The sequence below is a fragment of the Panthera leo genome, chromosome A2 (assembly GCF_018350215.1).
Source record: "Panthera leo isolate Ple1 chromosome A2, P.leo_Ple1_pat1.1, whole genome shotgun sequence".
In the NCBI taxonomy this organism is placed as follows: Eukaryota; Metazoa; Chordata; class Mammalia; order Carnivora; family Felidae; genus Panthera; species Panthera leo.
Window position 1 is genome coordinate 5877619 of NC_056680.1, and position 24018 is coordinate 5901636.

Sequence of the window (24018 nt, forward strand, 5' to 3'; positions counted from 1 at the left end):
ATTGATGCATTTTAATCAACTTAAGCCCATGCCAGATTCTTTCAAATTTTCCCTGATGTCCTTTTGGGTCCCAGGGGGCCATCCAGGGTCACACATCGTCACTTAGTCTCATTTCCTTAGTCTCCTCTTGGCTGGGACACCTTCTCAGACTTTCCTTGTTTGTGATGACCTTGACAGTCCTGAGGGGAACTGGCCAGGAATTTCAGAGAATCTCCATCAGTTGGGACCTGCCTGATGCTCTTCTCACAGGTGGACTAGGGTGGTGGGTTTGGAGAGGAAAACCCAGAGGTGAAGGGCCCTTTTCATCATATGGCATCCTATCCAGAGTAGATGCTGACAACATGATTAATCACAGGGGTTTTCGAGGAACAGTAACAAAGAATGATAACACACGTAGGCCAAGAAGGAAATCTCTAAGCACAAGAAGGAGACACTGCCTAGGCCCCAGGTTCTGTAACGGCACAACTCTATGAAACGAAGGGGGCGTTACCCTTGAGCCCTGAGTCTTGCCCTCCCCAGGGCTTATAATCAAATCGCTCTAACACTTATCAAGGGGGGAGGGGCTCTACATCGGCTCCCCCGGTTCCCATCTCCTCTGTTCATGCTCCTGCCTGACCCTCTCCCCTGGAGTGTGGACAGGACCTACGGAGTCCCTTTTAAGTAACAGAATACGGTAAGTGTGATGGGATGTCACATCTGAGATTAGGTTACAAAAGACTGTCACTTCTGCCCCGCTGGCCCTCTCTTACACCCTTGGATGGAAGTCAGCCGCCGTGTTGGAGGCTGGCACATACTCACATGGGTAAAACACCGAAGAGGGCTACCAGCCCCTAGTCAGTGAGAAGCGGAGGCTCCTGGTCTGACAGCCGTCAAGGGACTGAATCCTGCCAACAGCCGTAGGAATGATCCTGGAGCAGAACCCCCCTCCCAACCCCCACTGTTGGGCCCTGAGAAGATTACAGACCCGCCTCATACCTTGACTGCAAACTTGTGAGACACCCTGAACCCACAGGACCAGCTGGGTCACACCAAGACGCCGGGCCCACAGACACTGTGAGAGCACACCATACATACTTGTCTTAAACCTCATATTTTAAAGTTTTTATTTATTTATTTATTTATTTATTTATTTAATTTTTTAAAATGTTTTTATTTATTTTTGAGACAGGGAGAGACAGAGCATGAACAGGGGAGGGTCAGAGAGAGGGAGACACAGAATCTGAAACAGGCTCCAGGCTCTGAGCTGTCAGCACAGAGCCCGACGCGGGGCTCGAACTCACGGACCGTGAGATCATGACCTGAGCCGAAGCCGGACGCTCAACCGACTGAGCCACCCAGGTGCCCCTGTAATTAACTTTTAAATAATGGCTGTTTTTAACAACTAGCTCCCAAATTCCTAAAAATTTGACTGTTAGCTCTCGCTAGCCAGAACAAGCTGGCTCCAGCACACCACTGTAAAAAAAATCTCAACCCGCTGAAATCTGGCTTCCACAGCCACCATTCCACCAAAACCCTCTTGCTGGTCTCACCGGGGACCTCCATATTGCAAACTGCCAAGGACAACGGATACATGTCTGGCCTGGCCTGCCTTGCGTGAGTTCTGTGCGGCATTCAACACTGCGTACTCCACCTGCCTTCTCCGAGGCCCTCCAGGTGCCTTTCCTACCTGCTGCCCAGTCCTGCCCAGTCTACTTGAAGGGTTCTTTTTCCTCCACTTTTGGCCTTTGATATGCCCGTTTGACACACTCCCGGGTGCCCTTGTCCAATTCCATGGCTCCAACGACAACAAAGAAGCCCAGGTCTTCTCAGCAACAACCTATGTATCCCAACCACGTAACTAGTTTGCTCTTCTTGGAGTAAAGACATTTCAAACAAAGCCAGAGTGGAAGCCCTCGTCCCTTACCCCCACCTCGAGGTGGAGCTCCTGAGAGACACAGGATCTGTCCTGCCCTGAAGCTAGGAAGTGTTATGTTGCCTCCCTTTCAAGTCCCACAGACCTTATCACAGCTTGGTAACTCAAAAGGCTTCAATACATGAACTCCCCCCAAGGTACCAGCTCCCCATCCCTCCTAGACTCAGATTGCATGGCCATGCTAAGGTACCGCCACTTGGTGGCGGCATTCTCCAAATGGAAAATAGTATCTAAGTGCTAAAAAGACAAAGGCCTAATCTTCTTTAGGGCAAGATGTGTCAATTTATGCGAAATCCATGGGGAGTGGCTTCCACCCAGCCTGGTCTTCATCTTCCTGTTCTGGACTAAAACCAATGGGCGCATTCTCAAAGTGCTGTACAAAGTGGGCTCCTTTGCTCTCGCTCTTGGAGCAACTCACTTGCCCGTCGGTCGGTCACTGTAGGTCACTGTAAGTGAGAGCCAGGGTCAGTCACTACTGGGCTGGTCCGCGGGTCAATCAGTCAGAATCCAATTGAGCCTGTCCCTGTGGTCAGTCGCCCTACTCGTCCTTCCGGACAACGGAACCTTGCACGACCTGACTGGGAGATCACCTCTCCGCACGGGACAGAAATCACGTCCTCACGATCCGCCCCTTCGCAGCCTTAACCAACCCTAGGTCTCTACCTCAAAAAAGTGCCCGCCCCCGGGTGACGTCAAGCAACATGCCCCGCCTTCCCAAATCCTGCCCTATCAGACGCCTAGCTCTCTAGGAGTCTCTAGCTCATTAAGTCCCGCCCCTATGCCAGACCACTCTCCAAGGCCCCGCCCCCAAGGGAACCCTGTCTAATCAGAGGCCGTTCCCTCCCCGAAACCCCGCCCCCAAGGCCGGCTTTTTCCCAGACCCACGCCGCGCTACATAGACGCGGCGGATGACGCCATCAGGCCGCGTCACCAGAAGGTCACACGGGATCCAGCAACATGGCGGCGGCGGCGCTGCGGGGAGGTTGGTGCCGCTGCCCGCAGGTAAGGAAACGTACGGGGTCAGGGTGGGGAGTAGGGAGGGGGCCTAGGGAGCTTCCAGCCCGCGACCTCCAGGGCCTTTTTCTCCTCAGGCCTTAGGCCCCCTCGGCCCTTTCTTGGGCTCGGCAGAAGGCTTGGGTTGGGTCGTTGGGTCGGTCGAGGCCGGGGCCGGGGTCCCCGAGCGAAGCTTGTGGTGAGGAGCTAAGCGTGCCGGGTCCGAGGCGGCCATGCGCTGAGCCCGGCGGACGGCGAATCGCCCCTCACTTCCTGATCAGACTCCACGTGCACCGGGGAGTGCACGGTGGCCCGGGCGCCCGGTGGAGAAACAGCCGGGAGAAGGCAAAATACCGTTGACAGTCACGGCTCGCGTTTATGTGCCAGGTCCTCTACCGAGAGCATTTCCTGCATCGCTCCCCCTCGTCCTCCGTGTGAAAGTGCGGGAGATGGTTCTCGTCCTGGCTTAGAGCTTGAACTCATAGGGGTGGTGGGAGTTAAGGCGTGTATGGTGCACTCAGGAAACAGTAGTATTTCGTGTACTACAAGCTTCGTGGATTACAAGTACTTCATGTACTGCTGCTGCTTGTTGCTGTTTCACAGGTTGGGAAACCGGGACTCAGAAAGGTTAAGCAACCTGCCCACAGCCTCAGCTCGTGGTAAGCTGACCTGGTCCAAAGCCCAGGTCAAACTGACTGCAGTGCTAGGCTCTGGATGAAGGAAAATATCTCATAGGGATCCTAGTGTGGGGAGGAAGAAGCTGTCTTTGACTCCAGGCTGATTTTTTTTTTTCTTGGCTACTTGAGTTTTAAGTCAGGGTTTGAGATTGAATTTACACATGTTCGGATTTGGGCACAAAACCGGTTGAGAACCAGCCTCGGGTTGGGGCTTAATATGGGGTTTCTTTTCCAAGTTAGACAGCCGTTCACTGCTATCTTAGACTGTTGCTGAAGTCAGTGGTTCCAGGATCAATGGGTGTAGGCATATAGAGAAGAACAAATGATTTCAGCTCTCAGGGGTTACTCTTTTTTTTAATATATATATATATTTAAGTTTATTAAGTAGTCTCTACCCCAATCGTGGGCGTCTCAAACTCACAACCCTGAGATCAGGAGTCAAATGCTGTTCCCACTGAGCCAGCCAGGTACCCCAGGAATTGCTCTTGAGTAGCTGTAGGAGATGCTGGCCTTTGCATGAGTTTGGGCTGTTGCTTAGAGTTCCTGGAGATAGGAGGCATGGAACGGGAGAGGAAAGGCCCAGGGAATATGGAAATGGAAGAGTGGTTCTATGGTCATTGACATCAATGTGCCTGGCTCGGTGCTGGGTGCTACGGTGCAATGTTGAGCAGGACGTGCACTGGCCCTTCTCTTATGGAGCTTAAGTCCTTCATTTGGTAGGAGAAGAAATGCCTTTCACGTGATGTTAGTAGTGTCTTGGCCCAGGTGTGCCCTCTTGCAGCCCAACCCTGGACCAGGACATGCTAGGTTTCTTCCAGGGTTGTGCCTAGAACAAGTTATCTGTGTTTTACCTCTGAGAGCCCAGGTCTGTGGTCTTCCAAGGCCGGTAGCATTGGGCTAGGCTTGTGAGAGAAGACTGCTCACGGCCAGCATTGAGGCGCTTGGGGGCCCATTTCAGGCTAATGAGACGAAATCAGACTGGCACGTTTAGCCTTCTTCCACCATAGGTTGGTATCTCCTGAGACTCATCTGGTTTCCCCCAGGTTCAGAGGCAGGAAAGTAGGGATGGACCCTGGAGGTGCAGATCCAGTGTCTTCCTTTCCACAAGATTCCATTGGCTTCTCAGAATTTAGCAAGATGGCGGAGTGTCTAGCATGCAGCAGGCCTGCAGTGAAAATCGGCAAATGATGGGGCGCCTGGGTGGCTCAGTCGGTTAAGCATCTGGCTTCGGCCCAGGTCATGATCTCACGGTTTGTGGGTTCGAGCCCCGCGTCGGGCTCTGTGCTGACAGCTCAGAGCCTGGAGCCTGCTTCGGATTCTGTGTCTCCCTCTCTCTCTGCTCCTCCCCTGCTAGCGCTCTGTCTCTCCCTCCCTCCCCCCCCCCCTCACCTCTCTCTCTCAAAAATAAACATTAAAAAAAATCATCAAATGAGACTTGGGCGACCCCTACTTTTTAGTGGGGCTTACTCACTTCCTAGTTACCTTATCTGAATGGCTCTTTCTCTTTTCTTCCCTAACTAGAGATGCCTCAGCAATGGAGTCCAGTTCCTGTCCAGCCACAACCTAATGCTACTGCACAATGGTGCCTATCAGATACGCCGGCCCGGCCGAGAGCTGCCTCTGGTGAGTGACAGGATGCCAGCAGACAGAGAGGAGTCTGAAAGATCAGACCTGGTTAGCAGGAGACAGAGCTGCAGGACGTTGCCCACACTGGCAAGGGCAGCTGATTGGCGTTCCCCATCCAAGACCTGCGGGGTCACAGAACCCGGCGTGCTGGTCCTCTCGGGCTCTCGGGCAGCACCTGGCATTACCAGGGGTGGAGCTCCTGCCTGACAAAGTAGATGATGTGTCAGCCCTCGGGGCTGGAAAGGCATCCCTGTACTCAGCTGAAATCCACCTCCCTGTGGCTCTTCCCTTTTCTGAGTGACAGCCCTCCAGGCATTTGAGCGGAGCCACCTCAGCTTGGGGGCTCAGTTTCCTGTCTCTGTTGTTCCTCACAGACAGCATTTTCTAGAGCCTTTCTCCTCCGTGTCCTTCCTTTTCAACTGTGCTTCTTTCTGGCGGTGTGTTACCACCACAGGGAGGAAAGCCCCAAACCAGTATCCTTCCCCAAATGCACACACTGGGGCAGCCCACACCCTTCCCTTCCCGCTGAGTCTCTCACAGGCCTGGTCTCCCCGGTCCTGTCCTTGAGCTTTTGTGGGCGTGGCACATGCCCTGTGGCCTTTCCTCTTAGCCACCACCTCCGTGTATGCGGCCGGCCCCCGCCGTGGAGCGGCAGGTGGGGCAGCTGCCAGGTGGCGCAGTCCCAGACAGTCTTAGAACCTAGACCTCCCCCAGAGAAGGGCTGGTGGGGCACACCATTCGCGTGGTTCTTCAAGCATTCTCTTTTCGGAGCCCACTCTCAACGTGGTGGGGAAGCAGCAATCCTAACCTGGCTCAGTGCGACCCTGAACTGAAGCCTGTGTCTCGGGCAGTGTACGACTCTGGCTCTTGTGTCTGCAGAAGGACCGTGGCCTTTCTTCTGGCCTCCCTAGGCCCCGGCTTTCTGGGTGTGTTGGGTTTTCCTACGAGGGGCACCCCTGAGCTTAGGCTCTGGGTTACAGTGATCCTGTGGGTTGACGATGGAGGTTTGTGCCAAGCCCTGGGGTGACACGTGAGTTCCAATGTGGGACTTGAGAGTGACCCCAAAGTTATCCCGGCCCCAGAAGCCCAGGGAGTAGGGCCCTATCTCAGCTTCTTCCAGATAAGGGGCTATAGAGTCCTTTCCACTCCATTCCTGGGACAGGGACCCCTTTGGGTGTTGCCCTTCGCCTTGGGTGAGCATGTTTGAATGTCCATGAGGATTCCAAACCGCCCGTTTCTCACCCAGGGTTCCCTCTGTTGGAGAAGGAGCCTGGCACTTTGTTTTGTTTTTAATAGACTTTATCCTTCTGAGCACTTTTACATGTACAGAAAAATTGAGCAGGAAGTACTGAGAGTTTCCATCAACCTCCTGGCGGCCCCTCCTCCCACCTGGGCCTGCATTTTCCCCATGGTGTGGCCTCTTGCTTTAGTATAAGCACCTTTGTTACAACTGATGAGCCAGCATTGATACATCGTTATTAACTGAGGCCCATAGTTTGCCTTAGGGTTCATGCTGGGTGCTCATTCCGTGGGTTTGGACAGAGTAGTCTTACTGCCCAGAAACTTCTCTTTGCTCCGCCCATTCATCTTCCCCACCAGCCTACCCAGCCCCTGACAACCACTGATCCTTTTACTATCCATGGTTTCACCTTTTCCAGAATGTCCTAGAGTGGGGATCATGCCGCCTGGAGTCTCTTCAGACCAGCTTCTCTCACTCAGTAATATGAATTTAAGGTTCCTCTGTGTCTTTTTTTTTTTTTTTAAGTTTATTTATTTTTAGAGAGCACAATCAGGGTAGGAACAGAGAGAGAAGGAGAGAGAGAATCCCAAGTAGCCTCCTCACTGTCATGGTGCCCGATATTGGGCTTGAACTCACAAACCATGAGACCCTGACCTGAACCGAAATCCTGAGTCAGACACTCAACTGACTGAGCCACCCAAGTGCCCCCTCCTGTGTCTTTTTTAAATTGAGATGTCATTGACAAATTGTGTAAGGCCGCAACATCTTTTTTTTTTTTTTTTTAAATTTTCTTTTTAATGTTTATTTTTGACAGAGAGAGAGAGAGAGAGTGTGTGTGTGTGAGCTGGGGAGGGGGAGGGGCAGAGAGAGAGGGAGAAACAGAGTCCGAAGCAGGCTCCAAGCTGTCAGCACAGAGCCTGATGCGGGTCTCGAACTCACAAACTCTGACATCATGACCTGAACCAAACTCAGATGCTTAACCGACTGAGCCACCCAGGCGCCCCTCGCAACATCTTTTCATAGCTTGCTAACTGGTTTCTTTTTATTACTGGATAATAAACTGAACATCCCACAGTTTATCACCTGATGCTTTCTTAACTTGACTTTCTTGGCTCATAATGGAGGTAGCTGTTCACTGTGAAACCCGTATCAGCACAGAGGAGAAAGTAAAAATCCTTTGTTTCTTTTCAGTCCAAATCCTATTCTTCTGGAAACAGGAAAGGCTTTCTCTCTGGCTTGCTAGATAATATCAAGCAAGAATTAGCCAAAAACAAAGAAATGAAAGAAAGTATAAAAAAGTTCCGAGATGAGGCCCGCAAGCTAGAAGAGTCTGACGCGCTCCAGGAGGCCAGAAGGAAATACGTGAGTCCCTTTGCTTCCCGCACAGAGACGACACAGTGGGGGAAGTGACGTCACTCACTGACCACAGGGGCGAGCGGACAGGAGTGAGTCGCCAGCCCGCCGTTTCTGCGGTGAGACGGAGTGGCGTTCTCTGCACACCAGCGGCGCCAGCTTCTTCTGGAAGCTCGTGAGATATGCGGGGTCGCGGGGCCCTCCCCGACCTGCTGGATCGGAGTGCGTCTGCACGGGCTCCCCGGGTCACCCCTTGAGCTGTAGGTTTAAGATGCGCTGCTCCTGAGAGCTGGTTGTGGCCCCTTGAGTGAAGCAGGTAGAAAGCGGGTCACGGTGCTGGTGTGATTATTAATTACCGCCTGGTCTCTTACCGAAGCAGCTGCCAGGCGCCCGCCGCAGGGAGTGGGCTCGGCAGCTGCTGCATCAGGGCTCTGCGAGGTGGGGACAGCCGCCCCGTCTTGCCAACGGGTGCCTGCTCCGGGTCCCTTGGGTTTTTGTTCTCTTGGCCACATCCCAGGCTGTGGGCGAGGCCTGTTCGCTCAGAGGGCCTGTGGGGGATTCGACCTGAAGGATGATGACCCTTTCTTTCCAGTAAGGAAGAGGAGTGGGCTAAGGGGTGGTTTGGGGGCAGAGCAAGCCGAGTCGGGTGGGACTGTGGCTGTGGGAGATCCAGCAGCGGCTGGCAGCTGCAGGGGTGCAGAGTGAGGCAGGATAATGTGGATGAACTGGGGCGGAGGGCAAGATCACCCCTGCACCTGGCGAGAGACTAGAGCCAGGGCTGGGCCTCAGGGGTCTCCATCCGTCAGCCCTCAACTGCTCCCGAAAGCAAGGCTGTCGGGCAGTGAGGGGCCCTGGGGTGGGGAGGGGGCTGGGGTGGTCGGGCAGGGCGGTGGGGGGGCAGGGGGCCGCTCAGAAAATGCTTCCTATAAGACAACTGCTGTGTTGTAACCAAGAGAAACAACCTCCTTACCGTAGAAAAGCATTGAATCCGAAACCGTGCGGACGAGCGAGGTGATAAAGAAGAAGCTGGGGGAGATCACAGGCACAGTGAAGGAGGTAATGGTCTCCGGGCCCCCACGCTCTGTTGCCCGCGGCTGCCAGGCCATCTGTTCGTCGCCTCTGGGAGGAGAGCCGTGCTGGAAGCTGCGGGCAGAGCTGGCGCCTGGGCAGGGCGTGACTTGGCACAGCGGATGAATAGGCGTGGGTGGCGAGCCAGGGAAGAGCCAGCCCGGCCAGGTGGCTTCCGGAGTTAGGATGCACAGCACCACCCCCCCCCCCCCCGCACCCCCTCCCCCGCCCCTCGCCCAGGAAGGAGGGCGAAGTCAGGCTAGCCCACGTGCCCTGCGGCTCACCGCTGGCAGTAGAAGCTTTCACGCTTTCGTGCCACCAGCAAAGACAGAAGGGCCAATGACTTGTCTCCTCCTACCCAAAACAGGGAAGCACTGCTTGGCCCCAGGTGAGGGGAGATGGGGCAGCGTGGGGGGGCCCGAGGGCTTCCTTTTTGTTGCCTGTTTTGCTTTGTTCTGAGCAGGAGAGAGGGGTAGGGCTCTGCACTGTTCTGAGCCGCCTGCGAGGGTTCCAGGCCAGTCCAGCATTAGGCACAGGCTCCTCGAACCTTTTATCCCTAAGCAGCCACTCGAGCCCCTTCCGGGGAGAACCCAGTTGACCTGGTGTCCAGCCCAGAGCCCAGGGGTTCAGCCCTGCAGACCTTGTACACGGTGCACCCGAGTGTCCGGGCCCCATAGGTCAGACGAGTTCCGAGTGTCTGTTCCCGACCTTTGAAGGACTGGACTGGTCTTAGCTCGGGGCGGGGCGGGGGGGGGGCTGTGCTGACACCCCCATCCCTGTGTCTCAGTAGAGTCTTGATGAAGTCGGTAAAAGCGACCTTGGCCGGAAGATCAAGGAGAGCGTGGAGGAAGCTGCCAAGACTGCCAAACAGTCGGCCGAGTCGGTGTCCAAAGGCGGGGAGAAGCTGGGCCGGACCGCCGCCTTCAGAGCCATCTCCCAGGTGGGTCGGGCTGGGGCTCACGGCCTGGCCTGCTCTGAGTCCGGGATCCTGAGTTCTCACTGCCGATCTCAGCCCTGGAGAGGGAGGGCCTGCTCGAGGCACCAGGATGGTGCTCCGCTCCCTGCCGGGTGGCCTTGGACAAGTCAAAGCCCCTAGGAAGCAGCAGGTTAATGCACGGAGAGCCTCTCAGCCACTAACACACTTAGCTTGTGTCCGTAAGCCCGGGACCTGTTGTCCTCAAGGCGACCTGATTCATTCTGAAACGCCTGTTGAATCTTCCCACATGCTGGGCTCTGTTGCTGCCCACAGGGGCCACTGGATAGAAAGTCCAAATTCCTGCTCTTGAGGTGTCTGGGGGACCCAGAGGGGGATGAGTGGTTCCTGAGCGACATGTGACAAGGGAACATACAGGGGAGGGGCCACGGGTGGAGTGGCAACCCCTCCAGTGGGGAGGCGTGCACAGCCAGCTCAACACAGCCAGGGTGACTGCAGCAAGGTTGGGGGAAATGAGGGGGGTGGCCAGAGAAAAGCGGGGTCCATCTGAAACAGCCCTGTGGTCCACGCAGGGAAGTCAGGCAGGGTGCTCAGAGCCACGTGACCTCGAGACCGGGGGAAGCTGAGGCCCTGGGGTACCAATTGGGCCCTGGTTTGGGGTTCTCCGCGGACACTGTCCTGACTTGGGGCACAAACGCACAGGCCCCCGGCGGTGGTCTGCAGTGTCAGGAAGGTCCTGAGCGCCCACCCTGGGGCTGGCTGCTTTCCCCCAGGGGGTAGAGTCCGTGAAGAAGGAGATCGACGACAGCGTGCTGGGGCAGACCGGGCCCTATCGGAGGCCAGAGCGCCTCAGGAAGAGGAAGGAGTTTGCAGGAGAGAAGCTCAAGGAAGAGAAGGTGTTTGAGCCCAACGAGTAGGTAGCAGACTGGCCAGGGCCTGTGTCCCCCTTCCACACACACACTGTTTGTGTTTGAGCGCCCCTGGAACGTTCCTGCCCAAGTCAGTTCGTTCTCGAGTGTCTGTTCTGCTCAAGAGTCCCTGCTCCCGTGTGAACGTGGGGGAGATGGTGGGTGGTGGGAAGGGGAGAGAGAAGGCAGGAGGCTGAGAGAGGAGGGCGGGCTGCCCAGGGGGACGGGGGCGCTGCCCGCGGGGACAGGAGGGCTGGGTGCCTGGGCCGGCACACAGGGGCCCATCGCCACTGCTCACCGCTGCCCCATCTCTCCAGGGAGGCCCTGGGGGTCGTGCTGCACAAGGACTCCAAGTGGTACCAGCAGTGGAGAGACTTCAGGGACAACAACGTGGTATTTAATCGTGAGTGTTCACGTCTCGGACACTCGGCCGACAGCGTCGCCGTGGCAGCAGACGCTTACTGAGTGCTCCCCGCGCACTGGGCACAAGCCAGACCCCCCGCTTTACAGAGGAGGAGACCGGGGTCAGAGAGGACCAGCCACTCCCCAGGATCACCCAGCCAGTGAGCAGCAGAGCCCAGGCCGCCAGGCAGCCCTGCTCTCGAGGGCAGCCCGGTACATCTCCAGCTGGCGGGCAGGGGCCCTACCCCAGGGGCTGAGTCACCGTCCTCGCGGTCGCGGAGCTGCCGCTGGCAGGAGGGCGGCCAGGCCGACCTGCCTCTCCAGTGGCTGGGCTGTGGGTGCCACCGTGAGAGGCTCCCTCACGGGGCAGCACAGGAGGCGCCGGTGGGCCTCCCAGGTGCCAGCCAGAGCACCGCCACGCCACACACCCTTGTCCCTTGTCCTGTGACGGTCACTAGAGGCCGGTTTCCTTGGTAGGGAGAGCCCTGCCCCTCAGCCACCCCCGAGAAAGCTGGCTCCGCCCTGCACTGTCCAGGTCTGCACAGGGAGTGGGTCTTACAGGGCTGCAAGGAGCCCCCGGAAGTCCTAGAGTAGGGGTGTCTTTCTGGAGGCGACCCCTGACCTCAGCCCACGTCCCAGCAGGGTTCTTCGAGATGAAGGTGAAGTATGATGAGAGCGACAACGTCCTCATCCGGGCGTCCCGTGTGCTGACAGACAAGGTCACAGACCTGCTGGGTGAGTGGGCCCGGACCGTCCTTCCCGCCTGGGCTGGCCGCAGGGACGGTCCTGGGCCCTGGCCCACTCCTGCCGTGGCTGCCTCCAGGGGGCCTGTTCTCGAAGACGGAGATGTCAGAGGTGCTCACGGAGATCCTGCGAGTTGACCCTGCCTTTGACAAGGAGCGGTTCCTGCAGCAGTGTGAGAGCGACATCATCCCCAACGTCCTGGAGGTGGGTGCTGCACCCTGGGGCCCCCACCCAGCAGGTCTCCACTGTCCCGCCTGCCAGGTTACCCTGGGAACTGCCACCAGGGGCAGAGATCTCTGGCCGTCAGAGGCCTGGCGCCCCCACGCCCAGCCCTCGTTAGTCATGCACCTCTGAGAAGGCACCCAGGGTCACCTGTGGTCCCCGCTGGTCCCCGTGATGGTGGCCGATTTTTTCCCTGTGGGGTGTGTCTGCTCCCAGGGACGGAGTTCCCTTTCACGAGGTCCGGCAGCAACTTCCGTCTTCCTGACAGCCGGCCTGGAGCCTCCTGTCTGGTTTCCCTCATGATCTGCTTGAAGCAGTTCCCTCGAGCCTACAGTGAGCGGCTGCCCCAGGGCCGCGGCTCTGTCTCCCAGGGGCCAGGTCCCCTCTCTGTGGGAATCCTGAATCCCATTTTCTGGCTCCTCCTTCTGGTTCATAAATGAGGAGGGGGTGGCTCGCTCAGGGTCCTGCCCCTGCACACACTGCACAGGGCCCCTGCCCAAGGTTGACTGCCTCCAGCCAGCCACGTCTGTTTCTCCAGCCCCTGGGATGTGGCCGGAACCTGGGCCTCTGCCAGGCCTTTGGTAGGGCCTGATGAGATCACAGAAAGGCTCCGCACCCGCCACCCCCCCCCCCCCCCACCCCGAAGGTAGATTCCAGTCCCCACCCCCTGTCTCCTCTATCCTACTGGTCTCCCTGTGGTCCCCTCCTCTCTAATTCCCCACGTTCCCTGCACCACTTCGGGCAGGGCCGGGAGGAGGTAGAGAGGGGGCGCTCCCTTAACACAACAGCCCCAGCACAGGCGGATTCTTCTAGAGACGACGTCTCAGCTCCCGGCCTGCCCCTAGTTTTGTTTTTCCCTCTGGCCCTGGGCTCCTCTCTGACCTTCAGCAGGTCAGCCCCGCCTCCAGGTTCCTGCAGAGGCATCCCCTGTGGCACCTTGGGAGGCCACCCCAGGACCCCTCCTCTGCCCCTTTCCTGACCTCTGGGTGTGCAAAGCTCCAGCCCCGGTGGAGGTGGAATGCAGCTCCTGGCCTCCTTGGCTCAGCTTCCCAGCCACGCTGAGCCCAGCATGCTTCCATCTTCCTCCACCTCACCCGAGGCCCTTGGGGCCACCCTGGGCTGCCGGGGGTCACACATGCAGGCCCTTGGTCCCAAGGGCCTGGGGAGGGGCATCCGTTGCTGCGGCCTGACCCGAGGCCCCCTGCTCCCCAGCTGGAGCCTATAGAGTAGGGTCTCCAGCCTAGATAGCCCCTATTAGTCTCAAACTTATTTTTTGTTTGTTTGTTTTTCCCTTTTTAGGCCATGATTTCTGGAGAGCTTGAGATTCTCAAAGACTGGTGCTATGAAGCTGTGAGTCCTTCTCTTTTTCTTTCTACTTTTTATATTTAGGCCTAAAAAGAATCAGTTTGGAGGTCTGTTTGGGCAGAGCCAGGAAGGGTATGACAGGGCCCGGTGTCCTGGTTGTGGAGGCACCCAGGGGTCCGGGGCCGGGCGGAAAGGGACCGTGAATAGCTTGGGGTGTGTGTGACCTTCCCTCAGCGCTCAGGGGTCTCACGTGGTGGCTCTGGGCGCTGGCCAGCAAGCAGCCTGCGAGCCCACACCACCTCCCGTCCCTGGGCCATGTCACAGGCGTCATGAGGGTACAGTGTGAACACAGACGCAGCGCTCCCGGATGCACAAAGCGCTGGCCAGACTCACTGTAGCTGTTCTCACTTTTAGTTCCCGAAACACAGATCAAAACAGACGGTGATAAGATTTCCCGCATGGGGAGGAGCCGTGTGTCCTGATGAGGCCTGACTGCTCCCCAGAGTCAGTGCTCAGGGTCCCGGGGCCCCATGGTGCCAGGCCGTGCACCCAGGTCAGCTGTCCCCAGGAGCACACCCTGTCCGCCCCGGTCCTGGCAGCCTCCCCGGCCCTGCAGGTCTCTGTCGGCCACCTCGACTCACCCTGCTCACTCCCTGACCTGTGTCTTCATGGGGTTTTTTTCTAGCTTATTTGTATTGAGCAATCCAGAGCCTTTTTTGGCTGATCTATTCTGCTTCCAGCTCACAAACAACTTGGAGAAAGCAGAGGAGAAGATGTCAGATTTTTTTTTTTTTTTTAATACTCCCCTGCATGGTGACTAATCCAGCAGGCATTTATGAGCGTGTGGTTTTTTTTGTTTTTTTTTTGTTTTTTTTAATGCTTTGGGACCATTAGGCTGTGGTTGATTATCTTTGCCAAAGAGCTGCTGGGGCCCCTGGAAATGCTCCTGAAATTGCAGGTGCTTTCACAGAGGTGTATGTGTGTATGTATGTGTGTGTTGTGTGTGTGTGTATTTATTTATTTAAATGTTTGTTTCTCTTCGAGAGAGACAGAGCGTGAGTGGGGGAGGAGCAGAGAGAGAGAGGGAGACACAGAATCCGAAGCAGGCTCCAAGCTCAGAGCTGTCAGCACGGAGCCCGACGCGGGGCTCGAACCCATGAACTGTGAGATCGTGACCTGAGCCGAAGTTGAATGCTCAACCGACTGAGTCACCCAGGCGCCCCCAGAGGTGTTTCTTAGATGCCATTTTTAAGAACCACACAGGAAATAGGGTTGGCACCATTTTTTTTCTTGGTAGATCAGTTATTTCCATAAAAAGTAAGTGTTATTGGAATGTCTTCCGCCATAGCTGCTGAGTCCAGAGAAGCCTCCAGTGAAAAGGTACCAGGTGTCACGTGTGTCCTGGGCCTGGGAGTAGGCTCAAGGGGGCTGGAGGTGTCATTGGGGTGTCACCGCCCCGCGGGAAAAACGGGCTGCCTGTGGCCAGCGGCCTCCCATCGGGGCTGGTCAGTGAGGAGGAGGCCGACCGAGGGAGCTCACTTCAGAGCGGCTGTGGGTTAGGGCGAATCCTAGAAAACGCGTTTGATTCCAGGCCAAGATTCTGAGTGCGGTGAGTATGGGGAAGTCCAAGATCAGCCAGAGAGGCCTCAACTTCCCTCTGGGCGTGTATTTCAGATCCTGTTGCAGGAAAATTACCTACTTTACTGATTAATACCACTTTCATTTGGGCGTCTCGATGCAGCGCTGTCTTTATAACAAGGGGGGTGTGATTCGGGCCAGCAAATGGGTGGCACTGGCCTCCCTGTTTGGACCTGTGCTCCTGGCATCTGCTGCTCCTGGCAAAGCACACGCAGGCGATAGCAGCCGTTTCTGGAAGGTGCAGGTGCAGAAAGCACGGGATAGGGCGGTGAGCCTGTCTGCGGGGAGAGTTTCCCAGGACGGTGCAGCCCCCGGGGTTCGCCAGCAGGGGCGCCGCAGCACCTTGGTGGGGCTTGCGCTCGCGGGTCCAGCCGCAGGGATGTGTCTGGCTTCTCTTCGCAGACCTACAGCCAGCTGGCGCACCCGATCCAGCAGGCCAAGGCGCTGGGCCTGCAGTTCCACTCCCGCGTTCTGGACATCGACAACATCGACGTGAGCGGCTCTTCTCGGCGTCGGGGGGGTGCTAGTCAGAGGGGCGCCCGTCCCTGGGGGAGCTGCGGCACGGACAGACAGGGACTGGGGTGAAATGACCTCAGGGTCCCTTTCGGCAGAGGGTTCCCATAAGCCTGTGGTGGGAGAGTTCTTGGGCAGGCGGCGGACGCAGGGGCTGCTGTTGCCGCCCAGACCTCGGGGCCCCCAGAGGCAGTGCTGTCCCTCTGCCTTCACTGGGCGGGGCGAGAGCTTTGCCCCTGTGGAGAGCCGGACGAGTGCCAGTGCTGGTTACCCCTGCCCGTGTGCAGGGGCGCCCCTGTGAGGCCTTACACGCCCACCCAGCCCCCTCTGGGGAACAAGAAGCCACCAGGGTCCGGGGAGGCTGCGTGGATTCTTAGTTCAGACTCTGGCTCACATTGGGAAGGGTCCCGTGGGAACCTCCCACAGGTCCTTCTGGGGCCTGGCCCGACGAGTAGGACAAGTGGGGTGGCTGGGACTGCCTCCTGGGAAGCAAGGGTCGGCACCAGCCGTGAGGCGACTGTCAGGGGAGGGGCAAGGCCACTCTCTGAGGCCAGCCCACCTTGTCTGTCCCCCTGCAGCTGGCCATGGGCAAGATGATGGAGCAGGGCCCTGTGCTGATCATCACCTTCCAGGCCCAGCTGGTGATGGTGATCAAGAACCCCAAAGGCGAGGTGGTGGAGGGCGACCCGGTGAGTCCAGGAGGGATCGGGTCTCGCGGGTGGCTGGTGCGAGACTGGCTGATGGCCGCCTCCAGCCACCTCGCGCCGACAGAGCCAGGAGGTTTTGTGACTGTGCAGCAACAGCAGGGCAGTGTCTTGAGAAGCCTGGGGCCCTGTGGCTGCTGGTGGGGGTTGGAGGGTGACTGACTCATCTGGCTGTGCAGAGGCCTGAGTTGTCGACTCTGGACCCAGGCCGACTCCCAGCTCTGCTCCCTGGTCCCTCCTGGCGTCCCCTTTGTGTTCTGCCCTGCCCCTCCCCGCAGTCCCTCGTCGCGGCCCTCACCGTCCCTGCTTCTGCAGGACAAGGTGCTGCGCATGCTGTACGTGTGGGCGCTCTGTCGAGACCAGGACGAGCTCAACCCCTACGCGGCCTGGCGGCTCCTGGACATCTCAGCATCCAGCACGGAGCAGGTCCTCTGAGCGTGGTGGCCACGAGCAGAGGCTTCTGGGCTGGATCAGCACGCGGTGGTCACACAGGACTGGTGTCTGCCTGTCACAACCAGACCTCTGGGGAAGACGGGACTGTCGGATCTCTACCAGGGCCGCTACAAAACCAGCTGGATGGGGCCGGGCGGGTGGATGAGGGGGGGGCGGCTCCCCATCCCAGGGGCTCCTGCACTGCTCCCGCGCCCCTCCGCCAGCAGCCGGGTCAATGTGGTGCACTCGCCGGATGGTGCCGAGAGGCCGCCCCTCTGGCCCAGGGACCATCCAGGGGGCAGGACGGCAGGTCTAGGACCTGCTGCTCAGAGTAGCATACGAGCCGCTTCAGCCCGGCCATTTTGGCTCCGTTTTTTAACAGTGCCCTTATTATCCTGTATATATGCCTGAGACTTGGAAATAATAATAAAACGCCAAAGTGCAGGACAGCAACTCGGGTGGTCTGAGGTGTTTGTCACTGGGGTAGGGGGCAGCTGGGACCGGGGATGGGTGGTGGGAGCTGGAGGATGGGTGGTGGGAGCTGGCCGGGTGGTCACAGGAGGCGGTCAAGGTCACTGAAGGAACTGCAGCCCTAGACCTTGCCTGCTCAGGACCCTGCCCTCCCTGGGTCGGGGGTCCTCCACAAGAGCTAGGGAGCTTTTCCGAGGCCTGGCTGGGATCTCGGAAGGTTGGGGTCCCTACAACTGGAGGAGCTTGAGCGTCAGTATGAGTGATTCGGGAGGCATTGGGATTCCCCAAACAGGTCGTCTGCTTGAGGGGTCTATCGCATAGACAGGTGCCGGAGTCGGGCTGGGGCTGCCTGGGGTGCTTGTCGGGGTGGGGTGGGCGAGGTCCTGGGTGCCGATGCGCCCCGCGCCCAGGATCTCCCAGGCGCCTGCGGGCGGGAGCGCTCTTCTCCCGGAGGCCGGGGCGGGGTCGCGAGCCCGCGCGCCGCTCCCTGCGCAGCCTCCGCCCCCCGCGGCGGCCCCGCCCCCCGTCGCCATGGGAACAGCCGCGGCGGCCCGGCTAGCGCGCGGCTCGCCTGCCTCGGTCTCGGGCGCTCCAGGGGCGGGTGGGGTGGGCTGAGCCGGGGCCGCCGCCGCCGCTGCCTCCGCGGGAGAGAGGCCGAGAGCAGAGCCGGCGCGGGTCCCGGAAGAGAGCGCAGCCGCCGGACGCTCGGTTCCCGTCCCGGTAGAGGCCAGGGTGAGGGGCGCGGCGGGGCGGGGGTGGTGGGGGAGGGGTCCCCGGGACGCCGGGAACAAAGGGAGCGGGGCGGGGGACAGGGTTTCGCCGCGCCGCCGGGGCCGTGCGTTCGCACCTGTTGTACGCGGGCCGGCAGGGCCCGGGCTCCCTCTCCCCACTGTCAGCACCCCCACCTGCGCGCATGGCCGGAGTTGGGTCCCTGAGTGCCTGTGGTGGCGTGCCTGCGGCCCGGGCTTGGGCGTAGCCGGGGGGACGGAGGCCCGGGCGGGGGCTGGATCCCGGCAAGGTCAGGGGGCCGCGGCAGGAGGGGGCGGCGCAGGGAAGGGAAGGCGCAGCCTCATCCCCGCGCCCCGGGCGGGCCCCTCCTCCGCAGGGCGCGCGGCGATGTGAGCCATGAGCGCGACGTGGACGCTGTCCCCCGAGCCGCTGCCGCCGTCGACGGGGCCCCCGGTGGGCGCGGGCCTGGACGCGGAGCAGCGCACAGTGTTCGCCTTCGTACTCTGCCTGCTCGTGGTGCTGGTGCTGCTGATGGTGCGCTGCGTGCGCATCCTGCTCGACCCCTACAGCCGCATGCCCGCCTCGTCCTGGACCGACCACAAGGAGGCGCTCGAGCGCGGGCAGTTCGACTACGCGCTGGTCTGAGCCGAGCGGGGTTTCTCGCCGAGGGCCGACCCGACGGGGGCGCCGCCTGGCCGGGATGGCGCTCAGGATCCCACCCCAGATCCTAGCCCGAGGGGGCAGGGCGTTAGAAGTCCGGCTCCTCCCCCTCAGACCCCTCCCATCTTTCCTCCCGGCCTGGCCGGAGCCCCACTTCGTGCCTTTATCCCGCCCCGTCCTCGCTCCGTGACCCACCGGCCCGGCTGGTCCCCTACTGGCTCCCCGACGGGAAAGAGGACCCCTCCCCCACCCCAAGGCGTATTGGTGGCTCTGCTACTGTCCTGCCGCCGCCGAGCATGACTGTCGTGTCCATTCCTGGATGCGGGGGACCCCCGTGTCCCCCTCCCTCCCCTGTGGTCTGGCCATCCTCACTCCCCCAACCCCGACCCGTCGCCTCGCCCCCAACCCTTAAGTGTTGAGCTGCTCCTGCGGGACAGGCTCTTCTGGGCCCACGGGGTGGACGCTGCATAGCAATATGCCCCGCGTGGCCTGCCCCCGGAGACCGAGACTGGAGAGCAACAATGGCTGTTGTGTCCAGGATGCGTGACGCCTGCGGTGGGAGGAGAGTGCGGGCAGGTTCTCTTCCGCTCCAGCCCCGGCCCCAGTACAGGTCAGCGCCCTTCCCCCAAGTCACCACCTCCGCCCTGCACTGGCGCTCCTGCCATTTCCCCCTGATCCCTGCTCCCATCCCCGCCTGGCCTCACCCACGCCTTCTCCCTCCTCCCAGCCCCCCAGCCATTGGTGAAAATAAAAGCTATTATTGAGCGCTTACTACGTGCCAAGCAGCGTGTGAGTTAGAGCGTCCTGTGCATGGCCTGTACCTTCTTCAGGACCCTGAGGCCTGTTAGCATCCCTAGTCTTACAGGCAAGGGGACGAAGGTCCAGGCAGCCTGAGTGACTAGCCTGTACTAAGTGGCTGGAATTTGAACCCGGGCCCGATTTCCACCTGCTGTCCGTGAGCCTCATGCCGCGGAGACACCCAGGCCGCATTCTGGGGGCGACTGATGTGCAACCTGGATCCCGCCGGCCCCATGCATAGCCAAGACCCATCCCCCTTCTTTCCCTTGACTTGAGGGGACTGGGGGCTGGGGAATACACGGACTTCGCTGGAGTGGGGAGCTGGAGGGTGGCACCAAGAGGTGGCATGATCTGGCACCGACCACATCTGCAACCCGAAACACCTCTGAGCCTGGTGCCTCCTGCCCACCGTGAACACGTGCACACTGGAAACCGTGGGACTGGCGGCATGGAGTGGGCTGGCTCTGCTCCACACCCGCCTGGGAGACATGTTTGTGCCCGGGGGGAGCCGTGTGCAATGTGTGTGGGGAGAAGCGAGCGCTTCTATAAAAGGAAGGCTGTGTGAATGCACGGGCTCTGCGAACAAAATTTACCAGCTCCCAGAAGACTAGTTAGGCTTGGTGGGGGGGGAAGCGGGGGGAGGCAGTGCTGCAGGAGGATGCTTGGTTCCCCTGCCGTTCCTCTCCCCAACCTGCCCCTGAATCTACACCCTCAGGCCCGCTGATGAAGGGGGACCCCTTGCTGGGAGACCCAGCAGCCAGGCCCCTGCCTCTACCCAGCTCAGCTCCCCCTCCCTGCTTCCCTAAGGCCACCTCAGGGACTCCCTCCCTCCCACCCCTACCTGGGGCCTGGCTCCTCCCATCTGGCCACTCTGCTGGCTTCTCCCCTTCATCTGTGTGACGTGAGGTCACCTGCTCCGAGAACCTTTCACTCACACCTGTCAGGATCAGGCCTCTATCCTCCATACCGTCACCAAAGGTCCCTCTCACAGCCGGCCCAAGGTCATTCCAGGTGGCACCGAACCAGACCTGGTCGCAGCAGCCTTTAGCTGCTGGCCTTCCTCCAGCTCTGGCACTCCTACCCCTGACTTCTCTTTCTGGCACTTTGGGCCTCGACCCCCATCTTTAACTCACAGAAAAAAGGGAGCAAGAGAGATTGACAGGAACTTTACTCACAGTTACAAGACACAGGATACAGGATGTTGGAAGACACAGGAGCTGGGGGGGGGGGGGGGGTGGAGCCCAGGGTGGAGGGTTTGGATTTGACAGTGGATTTAGCCAAGCCTGCCTGGCCGCCCCCACCTCAGTTCTGTGGCCAAACGCCTGTGCAACTGTGCTGCTTGTTTCAGAGAGCCCCGCGGGATCAGTCATCTTAAAAGCCGCCCCATAACGCCCACCGTGTCCGGTACCTTCCGCCACGACTCATGACAACCCAGTGCCAGCCCACGCAGGACTGAGGGCCAGGGGGTTCACAGATGTCTGGTGTGTCCTCTGCCTACCAGGCCTTCAACGCGCAGGGGTGGCTGCCTGGCCTAGAAATTCCAGGGGCACCAGGAACGGGTTCAGGGGGCAGACCCCGGCTGCTTGCCAAGCAGATCTCGGTTCACTGGGCCCAGCATTCTCTGGGGCCTGGGGCATGGCCTGGCTGGCCTCCTCCGGCCCCCTGGGGCTTGTCCCGCCATTCTCAGCTCTGGGCCCCAGGCCCTCACCAGCTGGGTCCGGCTGGGGGGCCGTCAGGCGCAGGTACGTATCCGACATATGTTTAACCAGGGCCGTGCAGGGCAGGCGGGGGAGCTCCTCCGGAAGTGCCAGCAGCAGGTCAAGGACCACAGCTGACTCTGGTAAAGGATAGAGGGGAGAGAAGAGTGAGGTGGGGCAGGGCTTGCTATCTGGGACTCCCTCACAGCCCCTTCCCGTTATCCTCACCAGCTGCAGAAAGTTCAGGGCCCTGGCAACTGCGGGAGATGGCTGACAGATACTTGTAGATCTTCTCAAAGTCCACGGAGAGATCTCCTTCAGCCGCGGGGTCAGCTAGGGATTCGGAAGGTGCCTCAGGGGCGGGGTCACTTGTCTTGGGGGCGGGGCCAGGGGTCTCCGGGGTCTCAGGGCTCGAGTCCTCCCGCCCTCCAGGGGCGCTGAGCAGCAGCTGCTTTCCACGCGCCTGTGTGGGCTTGGGGGGCTTGGAGTGCAGGAGGCTGACGGGCTCTGTGGCCGCGATGGTGAGTACCTGGCAGGAAGAGAGATCGGGGAGGGGAAAGCACAAGTCCTCCCATCAGCCAGCCCCCTGCCCTGCACAAGGCTGAGCCCTCCACCCCCACCTGCTCACCAAATCCCCCCTGTTAGGCGTAACATGCACGAGATGCTTCGGAAGCGGGGTCACTGGGGCTCAGGGTGCTCAGTGGCTGGCTGGAGTCACAGAGCTGGCCAGGGGAAGGTTCCAAGACCCCAATCCACCGTATTTAGACTTACACGTAACACCCCCATCCTGCCTGGGGGAGGGCCGTACCTGTGAAAAAGCCACAGTCAGGGCTTCCTCCAGCGGGCCTGTTATCTTCTCAGCCAGATCCATCCATACCTGGATGGGGAGACCAGAAAGTACACGGTCAGCCTAGGGATCAACCCTCAGGGGTTGATCCAAGCCCTGCCCCTCCTGGGGAGCCCCTGGCCAGATTATCACTCTCCAACCCCCGCAACACCCACACCATGCCCCAGGGCCCGGCCGTGGGGGGTGGGGGGTGGGTCTAGTCCTGCCTCACCTCGATGGGGGCCGGGGTCTGTGTTTCCCGGCGCCTTGGACCCTGCGGGCCACCTGGATGCACCCTCTGAATGGCCTCCCGGACCACGCGGCCCTTGAGCTGCCGCAGGAAGTCCCGGATCTGGGGAAGAGAGGAGGAGGCCAAATGGGCCTTCTATACGCCCAGGGCTGGGGAGAGAAGCCAAAGCCGACTGCCTGCCCCAGGACCGGCACCGCTCCCTAGCCTCCCGCTAGGTGTTAGGGGTCTCAGTGACTCTGCACGGGGACGAGGGCCAAGGCCCCAGGTGTGACCGGCCACTCAATAAAGTGTTAAGACCCAGGTCAGCTCGGGCTCCTCCCCGCAGACAGGGCCCACCCCCCGCTAAGTACCACCCTATTCACCTTCCCGCTTCACCCATTCGGCTCCGTTTCCTGACTCTCACTTCTGCCTCACTCCCCGCCAGGTCCCCGGCCTCCGCTCCCCGCTCCGCCTTATCGGGAGTCCGACTTAACCTCTCGCACTCTCGGCCTCCACCTCGCCCCGCCCCTCATCCTCACGTACGCCCCGCCCACCCCGCCCTAGCTCCCAAGTTCGTCCCGCCTCCAGCATCGCACGCGCCCCGCCCACTCCCCGCCCCTCGACCGCAAGGATGCTCCGCCCACATCCCAGCCCCGCCCCCACCCCCGCTTCCTTGCCAAGATGCCTCACCTCGGCCTCGCTGCGGCCCGGCAGTTCTCGGGCCAGCTCAGTGGCGTCCGGCTCCGGCTGGCCCTGCCGCGCCTGCAGTAGTCGTAGCAGCTGCCGCTTCTCGCGGGGGCTCCAGGCCGCGGGGCCGGTCACCTCGCCCAGGTAGCGCGCCGGGGCCGCTCGCCGCCGCTGTGGAGGCTTCATGCCGGCGAGGGCGGAGTCGGCGTTCCGGGCTCGCTTTCCTGGTAGGCGGGGTTACGGAGGCCGCCGGGATCAGAAAGGGCGGCGCGGAGGCGGAAACAGATGGGGGCGTGGCTTCGCGTTTGCGGCCTGAAGCAACCGTCTGGGTGGGAGAGGCTGGAGGGACAGGCCTGAGAACTGTGGCGGGGGCGAATGAGACACACCCGCCCTCCCCGCCTGCATTTTATCTCCTTCGGGAACTGGAGCCGAGACCTTAGATCTCGTGCCGTCCCTTCCATTCCTGGACTAAGTCTTGTGAAGCTCCTACTGTGTGCTTTGCTTCTCCAAAAGGGGTGGACCCTGGCCGGAAGGCAGCTTGTCCAATGGTAGCCAAGAACCTGGGCTGTGGGGTCGGCCAGCCCTGGTGACCTAGAGCAAGTGATTTGGCCGAGCCAAACCTCAGTTTACTCATTTGTAAAATGAGGTAGTATCCCGCTCAAGGGAAGGGAAGAACTGGGACAGGAGACGTTTATTTAAGAGCTCTAGAGTAGGGGGAGAGGAGGGGTGCCTGGGTGGCTCAGTCCGTTAAGCGGTCGGATTTCGGCTCAGGTCATGATCTCACTATTAGTGAGTTCAAGCCTCGCCTTGGGCTCTGTGCTGACAGCTCCCAGCCTGGAGCCTGCTGAGGATTCTGTGTGCCTCTCTCTCCCTTCCCCTCCCCCGCCCACGCTGTGTCTCAAAATAAACATAAAAAATTTTTTTAAAAAGAGCTCTAGACTAGGCGGAGAGTAGCCTGGAGCAGAGGCCAGAGGTCGAGGCCCTGGCGAGAGTAGGGTCCAAGTGGTGGGGGTGGAGAGCGGAGAAGGCCTGGCTTTGGGAAGATCGCACGAGGCAGGTGGGCAGGCGCAGGGGTTGAGGAAGGAGGCGGGGCTTACTTAAAACTTAAGCAGGTGGGGTTGGGTATCCCTTTCTGTTTAGGGCAACACTTGAATCTCCCCTGGCACACGTACATAAGGGTATCAGTTTGGACCTCTTTCAGCCCAGACCCCCCTAAGTCCTGGTCCCGAGGCCTCTGCTTCCTGCCCCCA

General features: G+C 59.9%; 3 protein-coding genes across 6 annotated transcripts; 2 read left to right on the plus strand and 1 right to left on the minus strand.

Moving 5' to 3' along the window:
* The first annotated feature begins 2823 nt into the window (after nucleotides 1-2823).
* Nucleotides 2824-17124, plus strand: TIMM44 (translocase of inner mitochondrial membrane 44). 2 transcript variants are annotated; one of them, XM_042928234.1, is made up of 13 exons: nucleotides 2824-2914; nucleotides 5104-5205; nucleotides 7640-7810; nucleotides 8777-8857; nucleotides 9660-9809; nucleotides 10577-10716; nucleotides 11029-11114; nucleotides 11753-11848; nucleotides 11937-12061; nucleotides 13379-13429; nucleotides 15425-15514; nucleotides 16114-16224; nucleotides 16555-17124. In XM_042928234.1, exons 1-13 carry the CDS (start codon nucleotides 2870-2872, stop codon nucleotides 16672-16674), a joined length of 1368 nt encoding a protein of 455 aa, XP_042784168.1. In that variant the 5' UTR covers nucleotides 2824-2869; the 3' UTR covers nucleotides 16675-17124. The 2 variants fall into 2 exon arrangements, with proteins under 2 accessions (XP_042784168.1, XP_042784169.1); XM_042928235.1 differs by having other exon boundaries at nucleotides 2825-2914; nucleotides 11756-11848.
* Nucleotides 17125-17696: 572 nt separating this feature from the next.
* CTXN1 (cortexin 1) lies at nucleotides 17697-19302 on the plus strand. 2 transcript variants are annotated; one of them, XM_042927414.1, is made up of 2 exons: nucleotides 17697-17874; nucleotides 18248-19302. In XM_042927414.1, the coding sequence occupies exon 2, from the start codon at nucleotides 18268-18270 to the stop codon at nucleotides 18514-18516; it is 249 nt and encodes an 82-aa protein (XP_042783348.1). In that variant the 5' UTR covers nucleotides 17697-17874; nucleotides 18248-18267; the 3' UTR covers nucleotides 18517-19302. The 2 variants fall into 2 exon arrangements, with proteins under 2 accessions (XP_042783348.1, XP_042783349.1); XM_042927415.1 differs by having other exon boundaries at nucleotides 17697-17862.
* Nucleotides 19303-20561: 1259 nt separating this feature from the next.
* On the minus strand, nucleotides 20562-23097 carry SNAPC2 (small nuclear RNA activating complex polypeptide 2). Of its 2 annotated transcripts, XM_042927416.1 has the most exons (5): nucleotides 22772-23097; nucleotides 22085-22204; nucleotides 21835-21903; nucleotides 21255-21555; nucleotides 20562-21166 (listed from the first exon to the last, which is right to left on the minus strand). In XM_042927416.1, exons 1-5 carry the CDS (start codon nucleotides 22952-22954, stop codon nucleotides 20835-20837), a joined length of 1005 nt encoding a protein of 334 aa, XP_042783350.1. In that variant the 5' UTR covers nucleotides 22955-23097; the 3' UTR covers nucleotides 20562-20834. The 2 variants fall into 2 exon arrangements, with proteins under 2 accessions (XP_042783350.1, XP_042783351.1); XM_042927417.1 differs by lacking the exon at nucleotides 22085-22204.
* Between the last annotated feature and the right edge of the window lie 921 nt (nucleotides 23098-24018).

Coding starts and splice junctions, on each gene's coding strand:
- SNAPC2 (XM_042927416.1), bottom strand. CDS start 22,954: ATGAAGCCTCCACAGCGGCGGCGAGCGGCCCCGGCGCGCTACCTGGGC. Junction 22,205..22,771: donor CGGGCCGCAGCGAGGCCGAG/GTGAGGCATCTT, acceptor TCTCTTCCCCAG/ATCCGGGACTTCCTGCGGCA. Junction 21,556..21,834: donor TGACTGTGGCTTTTTCACAG/GTACGGCCCTCC, acceptor TCTTCCTGCCAG/GTACTCACCATCGCGGCCAC.
- CTXN1 (XM_042927414.1), top strand. CDS start 18,268: ATGAGCGCGACGTGGACGCTGTCCCCCGAGCCGCTGCCGCCGTCGACG.
- TIMM44 (XM_042928234.1), top strand. CDS start 2,870: ATGGCGGCGGCGGCGCTGCGGGGAGGTTGGTGCCGCTGCCCGCAG. Junction 11,115..11,752: donor CAACAACGTGGTATTTAATC/GTGAGTGTTCAC, acceptor CCCACGTCCCAG/CAGGGTTCTTCGAGATGAAG. Junction 11,849..11,936: donor CAAGGTCACAGACCTGCTGG/GTGAGTGGGCCC, acceptor GGCTGCCTCCAG/GGGGCCTGTTCTCGAAGACG.